General features: G+C 37.5%; 3 protein-coding genes and 1 long non-coding RNA gene across 12 annotated transcripts; 1 reads left to right on the plus strand and 3 right to left on the minus strand.

The window, feature by feature from the left end:
• Window positions 1–1103: 1103 nt before the first annotated feature.
• On the minus strand, window positions 1104–4319 carry LOC147564789 (wall-associated receptor kinase 2-like). Its single transcript, XM_086650000.1, has 3 exons — window positions 3254–4319; window positions 2980–3162; window positions 1104–2604 (listed from the first exon to the last, which is right to left on the minus strand). The coding sequence occupies exons 1-3, from the start codon at window positions 4140–4142 to the stop codon at window positions 1346–1348; spliced, it is 2331 nt and encodes a 776-aa protein (XP_086506126.1). The 5' UTR covers window positions 4143–4319; the 3' UTR covers window positions 1104–1345.
• A 1912-nt stretch (window positions 4320–6231) lies between these two features.
• On the minus strand, window positions 6232–10263 carry LOC147564790 (uncharacterized). 9 transcript variants are annotated; one of them, XR_015228124.1, is made up of 9 exons: window positions 9853–10263; window positions 8786–8842; window positions 8328–8393; window positions 8157–8250; window positions 7925–8029; window positions 7515–7816; window positions 7066–7438; window positions 6900–6983; window positions 6232–6795 (listed from the first exon to the last, which is right to left on the minus strand). It is a non-coding gene; the product is annotated as an uncharacterized LOC147564790 (long non-coding RNA). The 9 variants fall into 9 exon arrangements; XR_015228122.1 differs by having other exon boundaries at window positions 6232–7155; window positions 7341–7438; XR_015228119.1 differs by having other exon boundaries at window positions 6232–6983.
• Window positions 10264–12219: 1956 nt separating this feature from the next.
• On the minus strand, window positions 12220–14805 carry PBRP (plant-specific TFIIB-related protein). The gene is made up of 3 exons (XM_086650037.1): window positions 14105–14805; window positions 13168–13326; window positions 12220–13076 (listed from the first exon to the last, which is right to left on the minus strand). The coding sequence occupies exons 1-3, from the start codon at window positions 14702–14704 to the stop codon at window positions 12294–12296; spliced, it is 1542 nt and encodes a 513-aa protein (XP_086506163.1). The 5' UTR covers window positions 14705–14805; the 3' UTR covers window positions 12220–12293.
• A 104-nt stretch (window positions 14806–14909) lies between these two features.
• On the plus strand, window positions 14910–15528 carry LOC147564792 (anti-muellerian hormone type-2 receptor). Its single transcript, XM_086650041.1, has one exon. The coding sequence runs from the start codon at window positions 14910–14912 to the stop codon at window positions 15408–15410; it is 501 nt and encodes a 166-aa protein (XP_086506167.1). The 3' UTR covers window positions 15411–15528.
• The last annotated feature ends 6330 nt before the right edge of the window (window positions 15529–21858 follow it).

The following is a 21858-nucleotide window of genomic DNA, read 5'->3' on the forward strand; positions in this document are numbered from 1 at the left end:
CAAATTGATCTCGCCATAACAGAAAGTTCGTTTCATCCAATTTCTCTGCTACACAGTTCGTGACATTTAGAGAAGGAAGATGATTTGATGAATTAAGAGAAGAATAAGAGTTTGAGTGTGAGCTTGTTTCCTTCATTGTTAGGTTTTGAAGAAGAAAACCCTAGAGCTCTGATACCATGTGAGGTTTTAGACAGAGAAAGAGATTGAGAGTAAAAGTGTATTTCATTATATCAAATGATCCAATGCACTTCAACTTATATAGGTTCGGCTAGAGAGAGAAAGAGGAAGAAAGAGTTGGAGGGAAAGTTTGTTAGATCCCTAAAATTAAGAATGAGATCTTGAATATTTGATCACCTTTTACAAAAGAAATGACAAAAATACCCCTCTCCAGAGGCACCTCTCGAACACTCTTATTACATATATTGACTACACTCTTATTACACCATCATCATCTCCCTAAAATTAAGAATGAGATCTTGAATATTTGATCACCTTTTACAAAAGAAACCTGAAACATGAACAAGAGTCGGTAAGAACTGTAAAGTTGAAACTTCATCAGATCTCTTTCAAAACTGAGAAATTTTTGTAGATGATTCACATAAGAAACCCTAACTAAAATAAAAAATTATTAAATCACCATGGCAACTTAATTGCTCAAGAAAATCATATCACATTCTTCCCTAGAAAAAATGTGTTCTTCTTCTTTTTGTAAGTTTGAAATTAAGAGGAGTGATAGTGGCCATTTGAAGAACACGATGGGTGATGATTGTTTGAAGAAGGTGGTCGTGAAGATTAAGACACAACAAAATTTCTTGCCCTCTTACAAATATGTAATTATGTTTACACCCAAAGTTATTATCCATATAAGAACTTTGTTTGTCCATATATTGGCAACCTTTAGAATTTACAGAAACAAAAAAGATCTAATAAGGGATTAATTTCTTTGAGTTTACAAATACTTCTTCTTTGGTGAATATAGAAGAATTTCTGAAATAAGAGATTGATTTCTCATGAGATGGATCACTCACAGATCTCGAAAGCAAACTAGAATCTGAAAATTTAACCTAAAAAAAAAACAGTTTTAGCTTAAGGTGGCTAATATATGACAAAAAAGAAATCTTATTTAGACAAAAAATTATCGGGCACTCAAACGTAATTGACTTATTTGACTTTTACTTAATTGGGGTAAACAATTGTATGGACTCAAATGAAAACAAAAAGTAATTTAAAAGTTATAATAAATACACTAAATTTATAAGAAAAAAAGGAACACCTTCTACACCGTTACTATAATGACGCGCACTAACGTAAGAATAACACGCTAGTTATACATTGCGGCCAAACACTAACGGCCCCCAATTTCTAAAGGAACCATTGTTTTATTGTCGCCAATTGTATTACTAGTACTACCAACGTAAGATAATTCGGATCTTCCTTCTTCTAACAAGTAACTCTTCTCGTCTTCATCGTCATTTCCTACAAACTCGTCGAAAACCCACTTATGATTGAAAGACCTTTTCATCAGTCCATCCAACATCATAAATGCTTCTTTCATTTCAGGTCTACTTTCTCCTTTTATTCTTAAGCATCTCTTTGTTAGTTCTGCAACTTGTTCCACTTGATATCGTTGCTCATTATTTTCATTACTCGCAAACTTATGGTCGAGGATATGAAACAACCGACTTTCTCTCATCGAAGAGAGGAAATAATTAGCTAAGTTACGGTGATCTTGGTGTCTAGCAAAAGAAACTGCCTTTTCCCCTGTGAGTAGTTCTGCAAGTAGAACTCCGTAACTATAAACATCACTTTTCTCTGTTAGTTGTCCCGTAAGAAAGTATTCTGGGTCCATGTACCCAAAAGTTCCTTGAACTGCCGTATTTAATAGTGTTTGATCGAAAGGGACTAATCTTGATGCTCCGAAATCTGATACTTTAGCTTTATAATCATCGTCTAAGAGTATGTTACTTGACTTAATGTCCCTATGAATTATAGGTATTGAAGCATCCGAATGTAAGTATGCAAGTGATCCTGCCACCTCTGCCGCTATCCTTAAGCGGTCATTCCATACAAGATTTGGTACTTTCCTCTCATTATTGTCGTGTAAATGTTCAAAAAGAGTTCCATTCATAATAAACTCGTAAACTAGTAAAGGAACTTCAGATTCTAGACAACAACCCAAAAGACGGACAACATTTCTATGGTTGATTTGTGATAAAACAACCACTTCGTTTATAAATTGGTCAATTTGAGTCCTGTCAATCACTTTTGATTTCTTAATAGCGACGACTTCTCTGTTAGACAAAACTCCTTTATAAACGGTACCATATCCTCCTTGACCAAGAATTTGACTCTCGTGGTAATTGTTGGTGGCTTTGTTTAGTTCTTCGGTAGTAAATATTTTCGCAATTGACTTACTACTTCTACCATTTCTGCCACTCCTATTATCTTCGAATGCTTCTTCTCGTTCATGAAGGAGTTGTTGCAACATTAAACCTCCATTTTGCATAAAAAATTTCTCTTTAACTTTGAGGTATTTTATCTTCATATACCACAAATATGACCAAAAGCTGCTCACAAGTAAGACTATCAAGCCTACACAACTACCTGCATAGAATGGTACCCAATTCATGTTTATCAATTAACATTTGCATTTAGCAACCAAACCATAACTTTTGGGACTAATTTTTAGTTCACCTTGTTATGACGTTTATCATGCCAAAATAATCTTAACAGAACGACATCTAAGGGTTCTTTTTTATTTTGGTTTATTTGGAGTCTATAGTATCCGAAGTGGTCATAATATATTTACCACCGTCAAAGAGGCGTAGACGCACCGATAAGGCAAATCATAAAAAGTGTATTTGGAACTAGAAGTAGGAAATTTCCTCCTACTTCTTTAGTGAAATCCTATGAAGAGGGATATCTCCTTTTTTGTGTGTCATAAAAGAAGTTCCTTTTTCATATTAAAAAATTACTTACCTATAATTATATGAATAGGTCGAAACCTCGTTGGGCGATAGCAATTAAACTTGTCGGAGTTTGTGTCGGAGTTTGACACGTTGTCAGGATGATAACCATGCCGACAGGAACATCTGTAGCTACCCTCTATGTTTGAGCAAATTTGGAACTCTCTTTTACAATTTTCTTTGCATTCATTAATATCTGACGAGAAAAATTGGGATAATCACAATCTCCTCATAATCAAAATTATTCTCAAAATTAAGTTGATATTAGAGATGAATGGGGTGATTACCTTGACAACTACCTGGAGTACTCGTAAGGTACGGATTACCTTCATATCCGTTCTTGCACTGGCAACGATAACCAGAGGCACCTCCTGGCTCGTAGCATTGGGCATTCGGGCCACACACATAGCTAGTTAAGTTTTTTATAGCTTGAGTGCATGTCTCGTTCCCAATAGTCCAATCCATTATTGCAGGAGCATACCAATAATCAAATCCCTTTAGATGTGATGTTATAAATTTAAACCAATTTTTTTCGGCTATAAATGCAGTATTACATGTACCCAATTCCTTACCAATACTTCCAACTTTTATACTGGTAGCATTATAAAAGGCGATTCCTTCCGGAATGGAGGTCTTGCAACAACCGATGCCCGAGCAAGTCCCATTCACTACATCATTTATACTCTCACAAGTAGACAGACATCCTGTGGCAATATTACCTCCTGATCTTCCCTGTAATAAGGCTAAAATGTTGCAGCCGATACCAAAAAACTCGTTTTTGGTATCCGAGAATGAGAATTTGACAAGTCCGGCCCAGGTCTCTCCATTATAACCGTAACAATCGGTGCCCATGAGTAGTTCTACTTTTAATTCCCCGTCCAATACTGATATGTTTGTGACTTTCATATTACCGTACAACAACCTTGGGGGATTGGAAGAGTAATTGCAATTTAACACAAACGGTTGGTGCTCCTCCCCATCCAGGTACTGAGGTTCATAATAGTAACAACCTTTGGCGCCGATGCCAAATGGGTAGGGAATGCTAATACCACCGCATTCTTCTTTGCACCCAGGCTTTGTGGCGGTGATCATCATCGTCGCCACCAGTGTCATCGGTACTACTAGTAATATTAAGATGGGTAGAAGCATTACTGATGAGTGCTCTACTGCAACCATACCTAATGGGACTCAATTTTGTTTACTCTCCTATTGTCAGAATCCTTCCCCTATATGTTTATAGAGATTAGAAGACTATTCTTCTCGAGATTCTTTTCAGATATTTTTCTTTGTTAATTTTCAAAATTCGTATTTCTCGGCTTGACCCGCTTACTATATTTGCGTCCACAACTTTACGAAGGGTATCCATTAGAAGAAATTCTTTTTCAACATTTCTTGTCCTTTCGCTTGACTTGTTTTTTGGATTGACTTATTTTTGTTTACTTGACGTCTAAATGGGGTCATGGAGCCTTTTCAATTCTCTCACTATATATAAGCTCTTAAATATCCTACTTTTGTCGTCATGTTATGACAAAAAACAAATAAATTAAGCAAAGTATTAATGAAAGTAAATAAATAAATATAATATAATATAATATAATATAATATAATATAATATAATATAATATAATATAATATAATATAATATAATATAATAGATTTACGTAGTTTTGTTGACGACACCTTCTCTAAGAGGGACAATGATGCTATGATCTTCATTACGAATGAAAAAACAAAATTACTGTGTAAATTTTCTAAAATCCTCGCACTCAGTCACCTTTAATTCCCTCTCTCTAAAATCGAAAACTAGATACCCAGTTTCATTGATAACAATCTTTTATAAGACTACAAACATTAATTAACGCTGCGAGCCAAAATTTTGAAAACTATCTTTCGGATTCAAATTGAATTAGATATTGACCCAACACGTAGCAGGATAACTTTTGGGGGATTACAATAGAAATTTCTTCTCACATATCTTGTCCCGTCGCTTAACTTGTCTTTTTCTTATCGACTTGCATGACGTTTAATGGAGTCAAGACTGTGTGAAGTTCAAATCAGTCACTATACATAAGCTCCTAAATATCCCAATTTTTTGGTTGCGAAATGTTCAGAAAAATTGCAAGCCTTTTCTCAACTTTTATAAGCTAGGACGCACATAAGTAAACGTTGCAACCCAAAAATTTGAAAACTATTTCTCGTGTTGCAAATTAGATTAGACATCAACCCATATGACCATATCCAGAGTAGATTCAACATATCTGCTAGGTAGCTCAATATCTAATGAGAGACCTGTGTTTGAATTAGGAGTGGGAGTCGGACGAGTATGGGTACCCACGGGTAGCTAGGTCTCGGGTAGTTGTACTCCTTGAACACTCTGGGTAAATCGGGTGGGCAAATTTAAATATTTGAATGATCAAAGCCGCCCAAACCCGGTTATGGAGGCAGGTTATTCGGGCATTGGGCCATCCGGGTGTTGGTTGACACAATAAAATATAATAATGCTTTTGGAAAAAAATATCTAATATATAAAATACTAAGAGATTTAGCTTGTATACAATTTCATCATTAACCTTGTCCCATTGGAATTTAACAATTGAATTAATCAACTTTTACATATGAGAACCTTAAGATATTAAATGATCATCAAAACAAAAAGATTAAAAAATTTCAACTCATTCAAAAAGAAATCCAAAAAATATTTGTGGACATGTAGACAAAAACCTCAACAACTCGGCCAATAAACACATTCACTGAGTACTTAGAGCAAGTTCAATGGCAGTCTGTCTTAGGCTGAAAAAACCACCTTTTCACCCCAAATTTTTGGCCTCAACTCAGCCTCAAAAATTCAGCTACAACCTCAGCCTCTCTTGAGGCCGAAAATTTGTTTATGTGAGAAATTCGTGTGTGGCGTTTTTGTTAGTGTGCGAGAAACGTGTGTGGTTTTGTGTATATACAAAACACGTGTTTAAACTATTTTCGAAATAATATTTTTTTTTCAAGGTTGAAAAATTATTCGGGGACCGACACTTTCGTTCAACGTATTTTAATTATTAATGTGGAAGTTTTTTTAGAGTTGAAAAAAAATTAAAACTAACTACATTAAAAAACGAAAAAAAAAAGGAGAAGATCTTGGCCGTTGGATTTTTTCCAACGACCCAGATCATCCCCAACGGTCACGTTGGGGACCTTCAGTCACCCCTAATGTTAGGGTCTGAGGCCACCTGACCCTCACTGGACTTGCTCTTACAAAATAAAATTCCCCAAGTAAACAGCAGAACAAAATTTAATCTTAATCAAAAGTTCTAACATGAATTAGAATTTAGAAGATAAAACACTAACCACAATAAGATCAAAGGTAGCTTAAGTCTACTAAATATATCTATAACTAGGTATGACCCGCGCCTCCGGCACGGACACTGATGTTGAAGAGAATGTGGAACTTCAAAACTGTAATTTTTAACAGACTTATTTTTAAAAAATTGATGAAACCCTGTCCTGAATTGCGGCATCCATTTCAAGCTCAAGCATAGAAACCTTAGCCCATGCTTCTTCTTGAGTGACTTGGTAACAACATCATAAAAGGATCTCAGCTTGAAAGATAGAGGGTGAATTGTGAAGTGAGGATGAAGTTGTCAGTGAAGATGATGAGTCCGAAATACTGCCTCATTGCACGTGTGAAAAACTACCTGCTTCTCTGAAATTGTCAGTGAACCCCCATTAGATAAGCCAAATGCCCCAAAATTACTTCCTGATCTCACAAAAGCTGCATCCTGTAGAACGTTCAATAACTTGTGCAACCTCCCCGGAATCAAAAGAATCCACAATCGCCCTGAAAATAAAAGCAGCAGCAAAAAATAAAGCAACATTTTTCCTTGCTAGGTATTGCTTGCACTCAATAAGCTGAAGTGGTAACTCAACAACTTGGTAGACAACCTCAGCAGGAAATGCACAAACACGTTCCATGACCCCTTGCAAGTAAAGTCATAACTTAAGAGCCTTGAGTAAAACCATATAACCCTGATAATAAGAGTGAATTATCAACTTGAACACCAAACTTTTACATGAAGAGAACAGATAGTGAATAAGCATGATGACAGACCAAAAAACGAACGACCAGATCTTAGCTTTGCAAGAAGTTTGTGAACACCACCACGATCAACAAACACTGCCGTAAATTTCCGATGAGCACCTAATGAACTAATAAACTTCAGCGCATCAGGCAGAGGAGTCATAACTTTTGACACATCTTTTTCCACGAATACCGTTGTAGTAGTGCAAGGCAGACGTCTACCTCCTTCTCATGAAACACTGACACTAGAAGAGCATAATTCGAGAGCAAAAGGCATATGAGACTGGAATAAATGTTAGTTTTACCTTGAGACTTTGGTTGCATTAGCAACACCAATAACAGTTTCTACAGCTTCAACAGCAGATGAAAATGCATCTCCTTCATCATTTGTGCTTTTGAACACCTACAAGTTCAGTTGAAGAAAATTAAGAATAGTACTTTAATTGCGAAAAAAATAACCATGAATATGAGTGGCGCACCTTTAATCTGTTGGAGAAGGGAAAATGTTATTATTCTGTAATGGCAGAATATTGAACTATTCTTAATTGAGTTTGTTCCAATTTTGTTCCTGACCACCGTCTAGCAACAAACTCGATGAACAAAGCCTTGATCTTTGATCCTTCTCTCTACCTTATGGCGTCTAATCGACGATATAATAATCGATTATCATATTAAAAAACCACCCATTTCTAAAAAAAACCATTACTGAACTCAATCAGTGAATCAATTAAAACCCATGAAATTTGAATCAAAGAGATTCGTAAATACAACTCCCCCAATTCTGCAAAATAGATTATGGAAGAGGGAGTTTAGATATAGTCCAAAACCCAATTGAGATTTTTTGAATCAAATAAGTGGAATGAAATAGAAAAAAATCAAATACGGTTACCTCAACGTCTTTGACCAAAAGATCCTTCTCTTTAGGTGAATATTCTTCCCTAAATGAAAACATGATACGATTTCACGAGAAGGTGAAACGATTTGAGTTTTACAACTGGAATAAAAAGAGTTAAAACAGGAACACAAATGAGTGAATCGCATTTATGTGGTCCAAGTGTTCTAGGCGTAACACGTGCCTCCGGCACAGCCAACATCAAATATAAATATGAGGAAATTCTTACAAATTAAATTGCGTAATTTTCAATAACCGAGGATCGGTGGTTGGTTCTAGTCGAAACACCCAAGAACTTGGCCCGTAGAGCCCACTTGCATTTCCTATAACAACTGGCAGAATTTCAACAACCGGTGAACAAATCTACAGATAAATAGAAGAGCTAAAGAAATCATAGTACCAAATGTGACAACTATTCCTTTATTTCATTAACCTCCTCCCCCATTCTATTTCTTTAATCTCCTCTCTGAAAGACAACAAAAATAAGAGATCAAAAGAAATAACTATTGAAAACTGAGATATTTTAATTTTCTGTTAGAAAGACAACGTAATTAGGTGAAGCAAGATAATGTAATTAGGTAAAAAGTTGAAAAGGCATAGATACAACGGTAACAGAAAAAAGAAAAGAAAAGGTAGGTGCAGTGTGAATCTCGTTGCTACTAATAGAAAATAGAGTATATAAACTAAATGTACTTGGCCAAAAAATTAGGTAACAGAATACTTATACTTAAATGTAAATCTCGTCTTATTTGACACGAGTAGTTAGATCTCAACTGATCTCTTACATGGGGTAATTTTTAGTACAAAATCACGCGTGAGAAAAATCATAAGCATGTAAAAATAGCGAAAGAGAGATACCTCAATTTATTCATCCTTGTCCACTTACAATTTCTGATTTAATAACTCCATTCACAACTACAAATGATAAATACATTCAACATAATTTGCAGCAAAAGGAGCAAAGGATATCATAAATCGAAATACCAAACCGAAATGGTATTCAAGCAATGGGTGATGAAATCCAAATAAGTTTAGCCTGCGTTGAGACTGAATATGATTGTAATATCGGAGAAGGAAACCAACAATTGAGAAAAATAAAATCAAACACAAAGGTGACAATCCATTTAAGGTCCTTGGAGAAGCTGCAACCAAACCATAAAAATGTCCTAATGTTTGTCCATCTAGATCATTTAACAACCATAACTTCTATCTTGTGTATTCTGGCTGTAACATCTATTCCAGACATAGAATCCATTCCTAAAGAGACAGAAAAAAGCGAGAAAAACAAATGATCTTCTAAGATGGAACTATTACATACACCAATAATATAAGAGGTGAATATAACTTTAAAAGCTTGATTTGTGGAGGTCATTGAATTTGATCCTTTTATCTAAGGTAAGGATGACAAAGTGGTTATTAGAGAAAAAAATGAAAATAAATAAATATCAATGAAGAATGGAAAAACACCTATCTCTTGATGTCGCTCACATAAACCAAATGGGTCTTTCATTGGCTTAGGTGTCTATAAAGCATAGTTAACTTACGTCTTCGGCACATCCACTTTATTCGAGGGGTCGGAAACTTTTTCATCAAAGCCATAAAGGATTAGTCTCAGGTTTGTGTTGGAAAGGGTCGCCTAAAGAGTGTCATGAAAAACTACAAGAGAACACTACGACAAACAGTTCATCAAACACATATATGGCAACATCAAACACATAAAGAGTTAAACCAAAATTCAACATTTCAATCAATATCTACCCAAAAACTACCTAAAGAAACATTCACAAAGATCAAACCCACATAAATTTATAGTCAATTTTGGAAACGAAACCAATCGAATAAATTTCTACGAGGAAGATAAAGTTATGAACAATTTTGGAAACGAAACCAATTGAATAAATTTCTACAAGGAAGATGAAGTTTACCAGAAATTGAGAGAAGAGATTGAATAGTAACCTTTCAGCCGAACCCACCGCAGGAAAACGATGAAGGAAATTCAAATTTGTAAATGATTTTTTAAGTGTGGATTTTAGTGAGGGAGAGGAGATGTGTCTGGTGAAGGAGGAGAAGAAGAAGTTTTGAAGGGGAAATGGATTTAAGAAACAATTTTGGTGAGGGAGGAGAAGTCAATCATTTACAAGGGGGAAGAAGAAGTGAATTTTAGGGAAACCAGAAACCGAAAAGATATGGTCGGTGATTATGAGTTGGAACCTAAAGATATGTCTGTTGAGAAGATATGTCTATAGGTGCCCATGTGAATCCAATGGTGGATGGATGTGCCAATGGTGGATGGATGTGCTGATGTGGGATGAACGGCTGGATTTATCAGGAGGTTTGTCCCAGTCAGCACCCATCCACCTGTTTTATTATATAGATTTAATAACCTTTGTGGGCAAACGTCAATACTGAAAAACTTTGGAATTCTTTCAGTGAGGAAAAACCGTCCCTCTCTTTCATCTTCTAGATCCGAGTTTGTTCTTCCGGCGAAGGGAAGCCCCTTCGCCGGATCCCCTTGTTTTTCTCGATGTTTGTTAGTCTTCCTTCCATTAGTAGTGTCTAGAGTCATTGTTGAATCATTGGTGGAAGTGAAACAATGTCTTCAGGGATATTGAAATGCTTCTTTTCTTTCTTGTCAAGAAGAATTTAGGGTTATCTTGTTGAACAACAAGGGTTATCTTGTTTAACAAAGGGGTGATGTTGTTAATGTGGTGTTACTCCTTATTCTTCATGAGTATTACTCTTACTCTCTCTCTCTCTCCTCCTCTTGAGACCTTGATCTATCTTTCAAAAACTAGGGTATTGTATATGGTTTCCAGTGAGGGATAGAAAACAGTGAGAAGACATAGACCGGATCTGAATCATACATACGGATTTGGTGGTGATGAATGATTATAGTGGCGGCGGTTTTACCGGTGATGACGACGATTCTCTGGCGACGGTTTTCCGGTGACGGTTTTCCGGCGACAAGGGAGGTTTTCTGGCGACAACGGGGGATGTAAATTAGTATTTTTCTTTATTACATGTATTTTCTGTTTTGTTGACATTTAGGGTCCTTTTATTCGTGATCTTTAGGATCCTTTCATCTTTTTTTTTTCTTTCTCGTCAGAGTCTAGTCCAAATTCTCTCACCTCATGAGGTACTTTATATTCAAAGTTCTTAGAATTTGATTATGTAACTCTCATGTCGCTGAATCGAGGGAATTAACATTTTCCATGTAAATCAGTGATTTATTCACTTATGAATGAAAAGGGTTTCGATGGTTTCAAAAAAAAAAACCTTTGTGGGCAATCCTCCCTGACTCACCGACACACTTGTTGAGCCATCCTGAACAACTCCAAACTTTAACAAACATTTAGATAAAATCAGAGTCAGTTACAGTCGAATAGAACTTTTAGTTTTCTTATCATTCAAACTAACATGATACGAGAAATAAAATAACATTTCAAACATTGAAGAAATGCAGACATAATATAAGTTCACCAAAGAAAGTGAAAAGAAGTCAATAGGCAACGTAAATCAAGCAAAGTAAAAGAATAACGTAAAAGAAGGGACTTAGGTTAGGGTTATCATCTCCTCTCATATGTAATTTAATCTTGACCGTTCGTCACATTACCATATTATTCTTTACATATATATATAAATTGAATTAATTGGTTTAGTTTGGTTTCGATGGTTCCTAGAAAATGCACCCACTTACCGAACCAAACCAATCAGTTTGTGGAAATATACAACTGTACCAAACCACACGGGTTTGGGTCGATTTGGTCTATTTTCGCACACCCCTAATCATCTCGACGTCCTCGTCAGTAGTACTAGTTCCGTCTCTCTCTATAGGTTTCTAGAACTATAAGGCAATTGTGTTTGACATGACATTGAGGAGCGAGAGAAAGTGGTGAAACATATGTGGGGTGTGTAGACCCACACTCCTACGGATCAGATTACCAGGAAGCTTTTGAAGCTGCCTACCAGGATATGTACCAGGTGTCCGAGAAGCGGCCATTTCTGAGATTGGTAAAGATGGCTTCCATCATCTCGTTCAACCACCTCCCCTCCAATCTAGGGTTAGTACTGTCTGATCACCTGATTTCTTCATGCATTTGGCTGGTAATTTAGACAATTCATTTGATTTTGATAGTTTAGGGATCAAAAGCCAATTATGTTAAGTTCAGAATTCATATAGTTTCCAAATGTGTTCCTATGTCTGCTAATCCAATTAAAAGAAAAGCGAAGTATCCCTTTTTCTTTAGGTTCCGGCATTGTTGATTTCCATGAAGAGGTTACGAGATTGAAGGTAATAAAGGAACAACCATAGCTTTGTTTCATAGTAGTATTCGTATAACAACGTCTGCTTCTCCATATGCTCACATCAATTGTTATCACTTCTCTTTTGGTTTGCATTTCCTGTTACTTCTGGAAAATTTGATACCATTTGTTGTGGCTGCCCACGCGTTTTTGACGAAGATGGAGTAGAAAACTGGTACAACATTTGGGAACTGGTACTTGATACAGGATCTCCTTCCTTCTTCCCAAATTCTGGAGGGCTCACCTGAGCTTGATTCATGTCGATGCCTCTATCCGAAATCCGTCTGCTTTCTCTTTCTGTTAGCTTGGTATCAGGGTTACTATACGGAATCTGATGTTGCCAAAAGGGTGTTGAATGATTCAACGTGGAATCCTCGGTATTTGATGCTCCATGAGCTTCGTGTGTTTTGGCTTTAGTATTATCTGGCTCCTCTTTTATATTAGGTCGACGATCAACTTCCATAAGCTCGGATGGTTTCTTGAGTTTAGCAGTAACTTCGGATGGCTTATCTTTGTCTGAAGAAGCAATCTCTACTACCTGTTCAGTTCTAGGCGCTGCTGACGAAGAACGATTGGTAATTGCAGTAGTGGGGAACGCTTTCTCTGGAGGAACAGCAGGTGTATAGTTGGATGGTAGCAGATCGTCCCAATTTTCCAATAGCTCCTTGTAAACTTTTCTCAAAGTCACCTCAGTGAGTCCTGTCACTTTACAAATCTCAGCCTGAGTCTTTCGTTTATCTTCTAGTTGACATGCCAAATAGATAGCAGCTGCTGAGATACTAATAGGGTTTCTACGAGTACAGAAACATTTGTTGATTACAACCTCGCCTATATGAGTTGCCAACTCCTGAGTAAGTTTATAATGAAAATTTAGGTACAGCCGTAAAAGGATTATCTCTGCTATGATAATACCGTCAAGTTCTCAAGACAAGGAGTACCTGAGCTGATTTGTTTAGTTGAAGAAGGGTGCAAAACCTCGGCATATGAACCGATATAGAATTACTATTGATGGGTTGACTAAGCTGCAGAGCCTCTCCCAATATTTTAATGTACTTCCCTATCTCCTTCTGAGGAACATTAGCTGCATTTGATATTTCCTGCAAAGAATATAGGATTTAAACAATTGGACCCAAATGAAACTCCCATTCTAATGAAAGATCGAGAAATGCAACGACTAGTATCTTAAACGTCCATGAATTCATAAACACGAACTATGTCCAGTCTCGCGTATCAAAGGTTTACCGCATTTCTTCATGCTAGTTTTGAGGTCTACCAGTGGGAGCGTTGAAAAGGAAGACCTCTGGTTCTCGTGTATCGACACGGTAAGTTTGTTTAGCTACATAGTGAGAGTACCCAGTTTCATTTGCCTCGAACCCAAGTTTCTGAAACTTTATCCTTCTTTCCAAAAACAAGTTTCTGAACAGAAAATTATGCAGGAGCCAAAAGCTAAAAGCCAAAGACAACGCCATACCAAAGCAATGTTGGATAGAATGGGTCTATCCTTTCTCTCTTGACGGATTTTCTCCCGGTAAATCTCGATCGCTAATGACCCATTTCGGTCTGTCTTCGTATCAGGTTTATTTCCGAACATGATACATAACAGCTAAAGAAGATGTGGAATGAAAGAGGCTAAAGCCATGATTCAAGCTGCTTGTGTAATTAAATAGTCAGCTCTCTAAAATCACAATTATGCTACTATATACATAATAAGTTCCTTAAATGAAAATGAGATTGTTTTACTATAATACCCCAAAAATGATAAATTTTGAGAGAAAGGAGCTTCAAAAACCCTAATCATCTAGCATATTCAACATCAACCCATGATTCTAAAACAACCCAAGAAACCAAAAAAAAGGGAAAAAATGGATTATATACCTGAAGGGTTCTAGGTTCTTGAGCTTCTCTAATGGCTTGAACAAGAGCAGCAGTAGCAAGTGCTTCAACGCTTCGATTTCTCAAACAAGTAGTAGAAGAACAGTCTCTAAATAGTTGAAAAGCATGATCAGAGATGTCATAATCTAAACCTAATATAGAAGAAACATCAATTATCTGAAGATAAGCCCTTAAGTTGTCAACCACAACAACTGGACCAGACGAACTAGAAGAGGAAGAATCGAGGGCACGTTCGAGCTCGGCAAGGTGACCTGAGAAAGAGAGAGAAGATCGACCCATTATGGGGATTGATTCAAGTGACCAAGTAGAGAAAGCTGTGATGAATCCAGTGGGTTCAAATGGGTCTTCATCTTCTTCATCTTTGATACCAGTTCCGACGACAGAGGGAGATGGAATCATGGAGGAAAGATCAGAAGTGACGACACAGAGAGGGGAATCTTGAGCTCGGAGATGGAAGTGCTCGTGAACTTGTGATTGTCTTTCTTCTACTACTCGACCACATGCGCAACATTCCGTCACCGATCTTCCCGTTGGCGTGGTGGCGCACCGCCCCTGAGCACCGGAGCAATATGGACACTTCATCTCTCCCTCTATTCTTCATTTCTTCTTCTCAAGTTGTCAAATACTAGTCAACGATGTAGTCTTATTTTTTCTTACACCTCTCTTACATCTACTTGTGGGGTCAAATCAAGATAAGATAATAAAATGCAACTTATTTCCTCCATCAAATAAGAAGGCCCAAGAATATCAGAAGAGGAAGAGCTATAACTTTCTTGATTCTGAATCCATGGAGGCCTCTAAGGTGATCCTATCATCACAAGCAACTCTAGTTCTTCCGTCATGGAGGCGACAAATTGGTAGCAACAATCAAGTAAGATTCAGAAGAGGAGGAAAACTTAAAGTAGTAAGCATGGCTGAAGAGAGCAGTGGCGGAGACGGGATTGTTGAGAAAGTGGCTATAGCCGGTGGGTTGGTTTCGACACCGGTTATCGGCTGGTCTCTCTACACACTAAAGACTACAGGTTGTGGTCTCCCACCTGGCCCAGGTGGTTCGATCGGTGCACTTGAAGGTGTGAGTTATCTAGCCATTGTGGGCATTGTTGGTTGGTCATTATATACTAAATCTAAAACTGGATCAGGTTTACCTAATGGACCTTTTGGTTTGTTAGGAGCTGTGGAAGGTCTATCTTACTTGTCTTTGCTTGCTATCTTGGTTGTGTTTGGGTTGCAATTCTTGGACCAGGGTTCCATCCCCGGACCCCTTCCTAGTGGCCAATGCTTTGGCTGATAAGAGTAATTAATAAGCTTCTCTATCTCTTGATCACTTCATTACTTGATGATCTTTAGAAAGATTCATTTTTTTCCCTTTGTTTACTCAAGTTTTTAAGTGGTTCTTGTTCTTGATATTTTCCTTATTGGCTCCTCGGCTCCTCGCATTACTTATACTAGTTCTAATACTGTAATTACATGACTAATTAGATACAAGAATTAGATGAGGATTGAGAATACTACCAATCTCGGGGTAGAGATCGAATTATATAGTTGAAAGGAAGCTGATACTTGAGAGATTATCTTGAAAGGAGAAGGATCACAGGAGAGGATGCTATCATTTATATATTTAGGTAGATAGATGACTTTCTTACATGATATTTATTGTAAAGATCTAATGACTATGCATAGTAAACTGCATTTGTTATTACGCCTGGGACGGTCACAAAGAAGTATGAGCCGCCGTTCCCTAGACCCCGCCGAGAAATCCGAATACTGGAAACACAAGTCCATTAAACCTAGTATTCCCAAGGAAATCGCAGCTTCTGCAACCATATCTACCATAGCTTCATCCATCTTCTTTAGGAACTCCTTGTTGAATATCTTCATCTCCTCATTCGATTCTTCTTTTTTAACAAGTCCTCCATAGACCTTTACATGCTTTTCGCAGTATTCAAGAACCTTACCCAGTGCCATCTGTTGGGATTTACACCCTTCTACTAGTGTTTATAGCGGAAATATGACATCTAATGTCTACACTAGTATTCCCAGGATCACATGCAAAACTAGTAATTAATCTAATGGAGATAGTAGATTACCTTAATCGCTTTCCCTCGAACTAGTTGAATTGATTGAAGAAGACCAAGAGCTTCAAGTGTAGCTCCTCTACTTGGGACACGAGCAATCAATTTGATCTCCCACCTTGTTGTATAGCTAGCACACCAATGGTGGTTGGAAGAAGAACTCCTTTCTTCTTGACTAGATTGATAGTAATGGGAATTAGCTCACTTTCTCCTCTCTACTTGATGTGGTAGAGTAAGAAAGCTTAGAGAGAAATTCCACACCTTATTCTCTGCCCTAAGAGTGTTTATATAGAACCCTAATAAGAATCCACCTCCTTTTAGGTTTCCTAAAACACCCTTTAGAATAAGATTTAGGGAAATAGTCGAAAATAGCAACTATTGGTATTTTCTCAATTCCATAAGGAGGAGGTGCCCAAACACCACGAAAATTGGCAGATATAATGTTTATTATATCAGCAACTAACCCTCCAAAATTCAGCCCAATCCGAGTCCTAGAAGTACCCGAACCGGTCTAGGCCAACCCTGTTTTTGGCCTTTTTGTACTATCTTTGCCTAATTCCTTTTTAGGCCTATGAGATATGTTTATGGGACACTCCCATGATTATATCTCACTCCCACTAGTCATATCCTAGATCAATTTGTCACTCTTATGTGTAACCCGTTGTAGGATCCGATCGAAGTTAGCCGCGAATTACTTCGTAATTCGACGATCGTAGTTGGTCTCTAGCTACAACTCTACGATCCCTAAATCAATCGGACTTGATGATCTTCCACATCAATTGTCCTATCCGACAAATTGTTCGCATTGTCACCTTGGTCGAAGGACATCTCCTTCAACTCCTTCAGATTCCCACTTGGACTTAGAACAAGTGCAATGCCTCGATTCCCGTGTCAATTTAGTATCCCATCTGATACGTCACATCATTCAGACTTTCTTGATATCCGAGTACAACTGTAAAAGACAAACGATTAACTTTAATCCGTTTGAGCGCGGCCACGCATTTTCAGTTGCTACTCATCAAGTGGCCTTGAGACACTTTGTACCTAATGTGATTAGGGTGACACAATCCATTCTTGCGCTCCCACTTAAATTCATGTCTATCCTGTCCTTCTCAGTATCCGTCTTTATAACCTCCTTTTACGGCGCGGCGTTTAACGGAACCAAAGTCGGGCATTCCTTACATAAGATGAGTGGAGCACTCATGTTTTGAGGAATCTCTCCAATTGTCTTTATGAGAAGTATTGACGTTCATCACGAATGATGTACTTCTCATTTGAGGGTTATCCAGTGTATAAACCTTTTACACACCCACGTAGTCGAATAGAATATACTATTCATATAGCCCATGAAACTGCGCTATCCCATCGACTCCCGTGCTAGTCTTCGTGAGTCATTGTTGTCCATGCAATGACCTGGACCAGGGATTTTTGATAATAATTATTCCAAGTTCACTTAATAGGGTTTCATTCATCAGATCACGTATCTGACAAACCTATTCGGAACGTTTTATTATCGATGGACTGTCGTTTAAACACTAAACCAAGTTTAGACGACTGGTGAAATAATTCTTATTATTTCTGATAACGAGAGTTGTAAGTCTGAGCCTCTTCCGTAAAACTCCTTTTACCCACTCAGTTTTACTTGTCGAGGTTTAAAATTATACCTCATGCCTTAGACTGTGTATGAATCTCATACTATGTCTAAGGTGACAGTTTAGTTTGACTACCGTGGTAGTCGGTTTTAAACTTTGCTTATTATCAATTAATTTGAAGATTACTATCTTCAACCTTGATAATATCTAGTAATCTTTACTAGGGTTAAGGCCTTTAATTCTGTGTAGTATTTGCAACAGTTCCCGGCTTAAAACACTTTTAGCATACTTTCCTTCCATGTCTGGAAGTTTGCTACGATGACATGTTCAGTTTTGTACTACTTCATCCTTTAGCCTTCTAGGATGTACTAAGTAGTGTTTCGGTTTTCCAATCCGAATTCGGATGTTTAAATGCTAATCATGTCCAACATGATTGACTTTATGTTTTCGAACATAAATGTCTTTCTCATGCGTGCTAGCTCATCGGTATCTTTTAGACTCCGAGTTTTGCAACGCCCTCTGTCATGAGTTTTTGGGTCGAAATTCTTTTAGACTTTCCGAGTCTTAGATTTTCTGTTTCGGATCTCAAGCATCTCAGCGTACTGAGTCTCTCTAATCCTATCATCCTTTTGATCTATGCTTATAGATCTTCAGATGCCCAAAAAGGCATTTTATCCTTTTGTGTGTGGTCCTTTATTGAGTCAGTTCGTTACTGTTATACAACACCTTATGTCGTACTCAATCTTTTGTATGTACTCTGCATACGGACCCGGAAGGTTTGTTTACTCCCACTTACCTTCTTGAAACTCGTGATTCAAGATTTTCTTCATTCTCCAGGAATCAAATTTCTCTGATTGTCTTTTGAATCGAAGATTCTAACTCTTGCGTGCTTTTAATCTGTCGATAGATTTCTGAAGCATGCTTGTGGACATAACTTGATTGGAAGAATCTTTATTCTTCTTGTCTCGTTTCGGGAAACACGAATGTTTCCATCCTTCTCAGTTTTCTATTTTGGAAAACCAATTTAGGTCTTTTGTTGACTTAAATTATCAAGCTTCATGTCTTGACGAGATATGGATTCCACGATGATTTTGGCTTCTAGCCAAAATCTAGAGTCAGTTTCCGTTTCTGCGCAGGTCTTTTATCTCTTCAGAAATAACCTTTATTTTCTGTGTCTTTGAGATTTGACCTTTTAGGGCTTTTGAACAACAATTTGGAATTTTCTCAACTACTTTGAGATATTCCTTTAGAGACACTTTCACTTGTTTTGAGAGTTCTCCGGCGAATGACATTCGCTTTTGTGCGGTGGGTTTATTAGATCATGTCTTTAACCTTTCCTTTTCCGAGGAGCCGCAGTTTGTTGCTCTTGGTCAAATTTAATCGACTTGTACAAGTTTCATGATTGTTCTTCATGATCCTCCATGATTTTTCTCATGATCGAATTAAATCGACTTGTACTTTTCTCCCACTTATTCTTTTAATAATTAGTGTTTTCTCCCAGACTACTAGGTGTGCTAATTATTAGCAGAATACTATCATGAGCAACAAACACTTTGTTCTCTTGATTAGTTATGGAAGAAGCCCAAATTTCTTTTAAAAGAAATTGCGGCAGATATTAGCTAGTTATGTAATGCTTTTACAAATTTAGCTTTAGACGGAATTTTGGTAAGTGTGAAAATAATCGTTTATAGAATATGTCCCAAAATATTCGGAAGACTGGCTTAAACCCATCTTTGATCGAATTATGCATAGCAATGTTCGATTGCTCCCACTGAATCCACCATCCGTCGGATGTGTTCCATGGAGCAGAGTTGGGAAACTGTTTCTCAACTCCTTTGATGGTTATCAAGTGTTTGACTCAAGTTTTCACTATCTTGTCAAAGTGATTTTTTACTTCGGTTTGTACTTTGTTTGAACCTTTCAAACATTCTGACTTATACTTTATGATTTGTACGTTTCCATACTTCATGAAGTTGTCAGAGTACGTATTTGAAGTTTCTCTCGTTAGCTTCTGCAAGTAAACTTATAGGTCTGCATAACACCGTATGAGTCCTAATAGATTACTAGTCTTTATGCCTTTTGAAAAGGGTGACTTTGTCAATTAGTCCTTAAGACCCAATTGACAATGCTGAAGTTTAATGAGTTTGAATCTCTTGATTTTAGCCATTATCAATGTTAACCTTCAGTTAATTTTATCACTGGTTTAAAACATCAGACGTTTCTAGAAGAACAAAATAATCACTATTAAGTTCTAAGCTAGACCAGTGTCTAAAAGAAGACTTCGATCCCTTTCAACATCCCTAGCATTACTGCTTCTGCTCCCTCTTGGATCTTTACTTCTTTTAGTCAAGTATGTGATTTCCTTGAGCTCCCACTGAGCCGCTCATCTGGTCTTAAATACCTGATGAAGGAATTTTACGATACTTGTTTTTAACTTTGTTAACAAGGATACGGAATCGGAATTCATAATTCCATTCCTTTTGTTCTCCAGGTGCTAAAGGTAGTTTCCTTTTAAATGGTCTAGCCATTGTTCAGAAACATTCACAGTAATGAGAAATACTCTTGATCATGTACTCGGTAGCTGCTTTTCTTTGATCAAATGTTTGTCTCACTTGACTGATCCTTTTGCCCTTTTGAATCTATTTCTTAGATTCTTTGTACCAAATCTCAAGAACCTTTCTTAGACTGGATATTCCCGTATGTTTTGCTCAGTTTGTTTGTAACAACCTGAGTGACTCATCTAAGGTCTTATCTATCTTTGTTCAATCAATATTGAATTGGGTGATAGATGTATTCTGTTGTCTTCCGTTAGGATGACTTTCAGATTGCCTTGGAGGTCTCGTACCTCTCCATTTATGACTTCTGTGGGAAATTCTTCCTCAGTTTGTCTTAATGGTTATGCTAGCATTCATTATTCTTCCAAAGAGAATGTTATACGATTGCTTGCAAATGGCTTTTGACCTTCTCTTGTATGAGTCAACATTGGGATTGGGTATTCTAGTGACCTTCCTTTTGAATCTGAGAATTATTCTCGGATTCATTCTTCCATTCTAGGAAGTGGATCAGCACCTCCCTTAGGTGTGATTCAATGTTGAAATCGTTTGTGTCATCTTAAAACTACATAAAGAAATGGCAAAGTTTTAAAACTCATTATCGTTTTGAAAAACATTAGTTTTCCCACATTATTCAATAAAAATCGTCCCCGATTGAATAAGTGATTCCAAGACCCCAGTTCTTCGAAGTAAAGCGGACGAAGGCCCTACCCTTTGACTCCGTCGTTCCGGGTGAGTGAATTCCTTCACTGATCATACCTTATGACTCTTGGTTAATAGATTTCATTAATGAATGACTAATCTATCCTTTTGCCTCGAGTATCCAAGACTCTCTTGCTGATCTCGTTGAGTAGAACCATTTAGACGTGTAGGCCTCTTCTATAGACCTACCCGCATTGTCCCAAGGTAGAGGAGGTACTCTGCGAAGGCCGACCCACCTTCCTCGAACAAGGGCGCAACGAGTGTCTTAATCTGGATAGGCGATTACTCATGATTACTTTTGGGGACTTTTACGCTAGTCTGGCGTTTGTTATAGTGAACTATTTAGCCTAACTAACATCCACGACATAAAGCGTAAATAAGTAAGTAAATGCGCGCGAGAAAGTAAATCAAGCAGACATGGATCCTAGTATGGCCCCTAACCTAGAAGATCTAATCACCCTTGGTTTTCTTCTTGTTTCGCCTTTTGGTTCGTCTTAGATCGCCATCTTTGAACCTCCATTGATTTCTCCCACTCGCCTTTGGATTTCATCCTCGAGTTTCTTCAATGGACTCATAGACCCTAAACTCTAATTACAAGACTCTAACGATTCGCAGATCGTATAAACTTGAAATTAAAATTAATTACAAAGCATGCACCTAGGCGTGGGAATCGGTCCGGTCGGGACGACCGCGGGCCTTAACTTCATCGGTCGGTCTCGGTCGGGAACTCAAAATCAATGTTCGCCTATTTACTCGGTCGGTCCGGTCCGGTCAAAACCAACATTTTCATTGACCAAATCCCGCTTGTTACCGAGAGA

The sequence above is a fragment of the Eschscholzia californica genome, unplaced genomic scaffold (genome assembly GCF_041429995.1).
Source record: "Eschscholzia californica isolate CP2 unplaced genomic scaffold, dmEscCali1.0.p SCAF_1, whole genome shotgun sequence".
Lineage (NCBI taxonomy): Eukaryota > Viridiplantae > Streptophyta > Magnoliopsida > Ranunculales > Papaveraceae > Eschscholzia > Eschscholzia californica.

Bases quoted from the DNA above. Each gene is read 5' to 3' on its own strand.
- LOC147564789 (XM_086650000.1), bottom strand. From the start codon at position 4,142: ATGGTTGCAGTAGAGCACTCATCAGTAATGCTTCTACCCATCTTAATA. The intron at 3,163-3,253 runs GTAATCACCCCA...TTTTCTCGTCAG, and splicing joins TACTCCAGGTAGTTGTCAAG to ATATTAATGAATGCAAAGAA. The intron at 2,605-2,979 runs GTAAGTAATTTT...CATTCTATGCAG, and splicing joins ACCTATTCATATAATTATAG to GTAGTTGTGTAGGCTTGATA.
- PBRP (XM_086650037.1), bottom strand. From the start codon at position 14,704: ATGAAGTGTCCATATTGCTCCGGTGCTCAGGGGCGGTGCGCCACCACG. The intron at 13,327-14,104 runs GTATATAATCCA...TATTCTTTGCAG, and splicing joins AAGAACCTAGAACCCTTCAG to GAAATATCAAATGCAGCTAA. The intron at 13,077-13,167 runs GTACTCCTTGTC...AAACTTACTCAG, and splicing joins AACTAAACAAATCAGCTCAG to GAGTTGGCAACTCATATAGG.
- LOC147564792 (XM_086650041.1), top strand. From the start codon at position 14,910: ATGGAGGCCTCTAAGGTGATCCTATCATCACAAGCAACTCTAGTTCTT.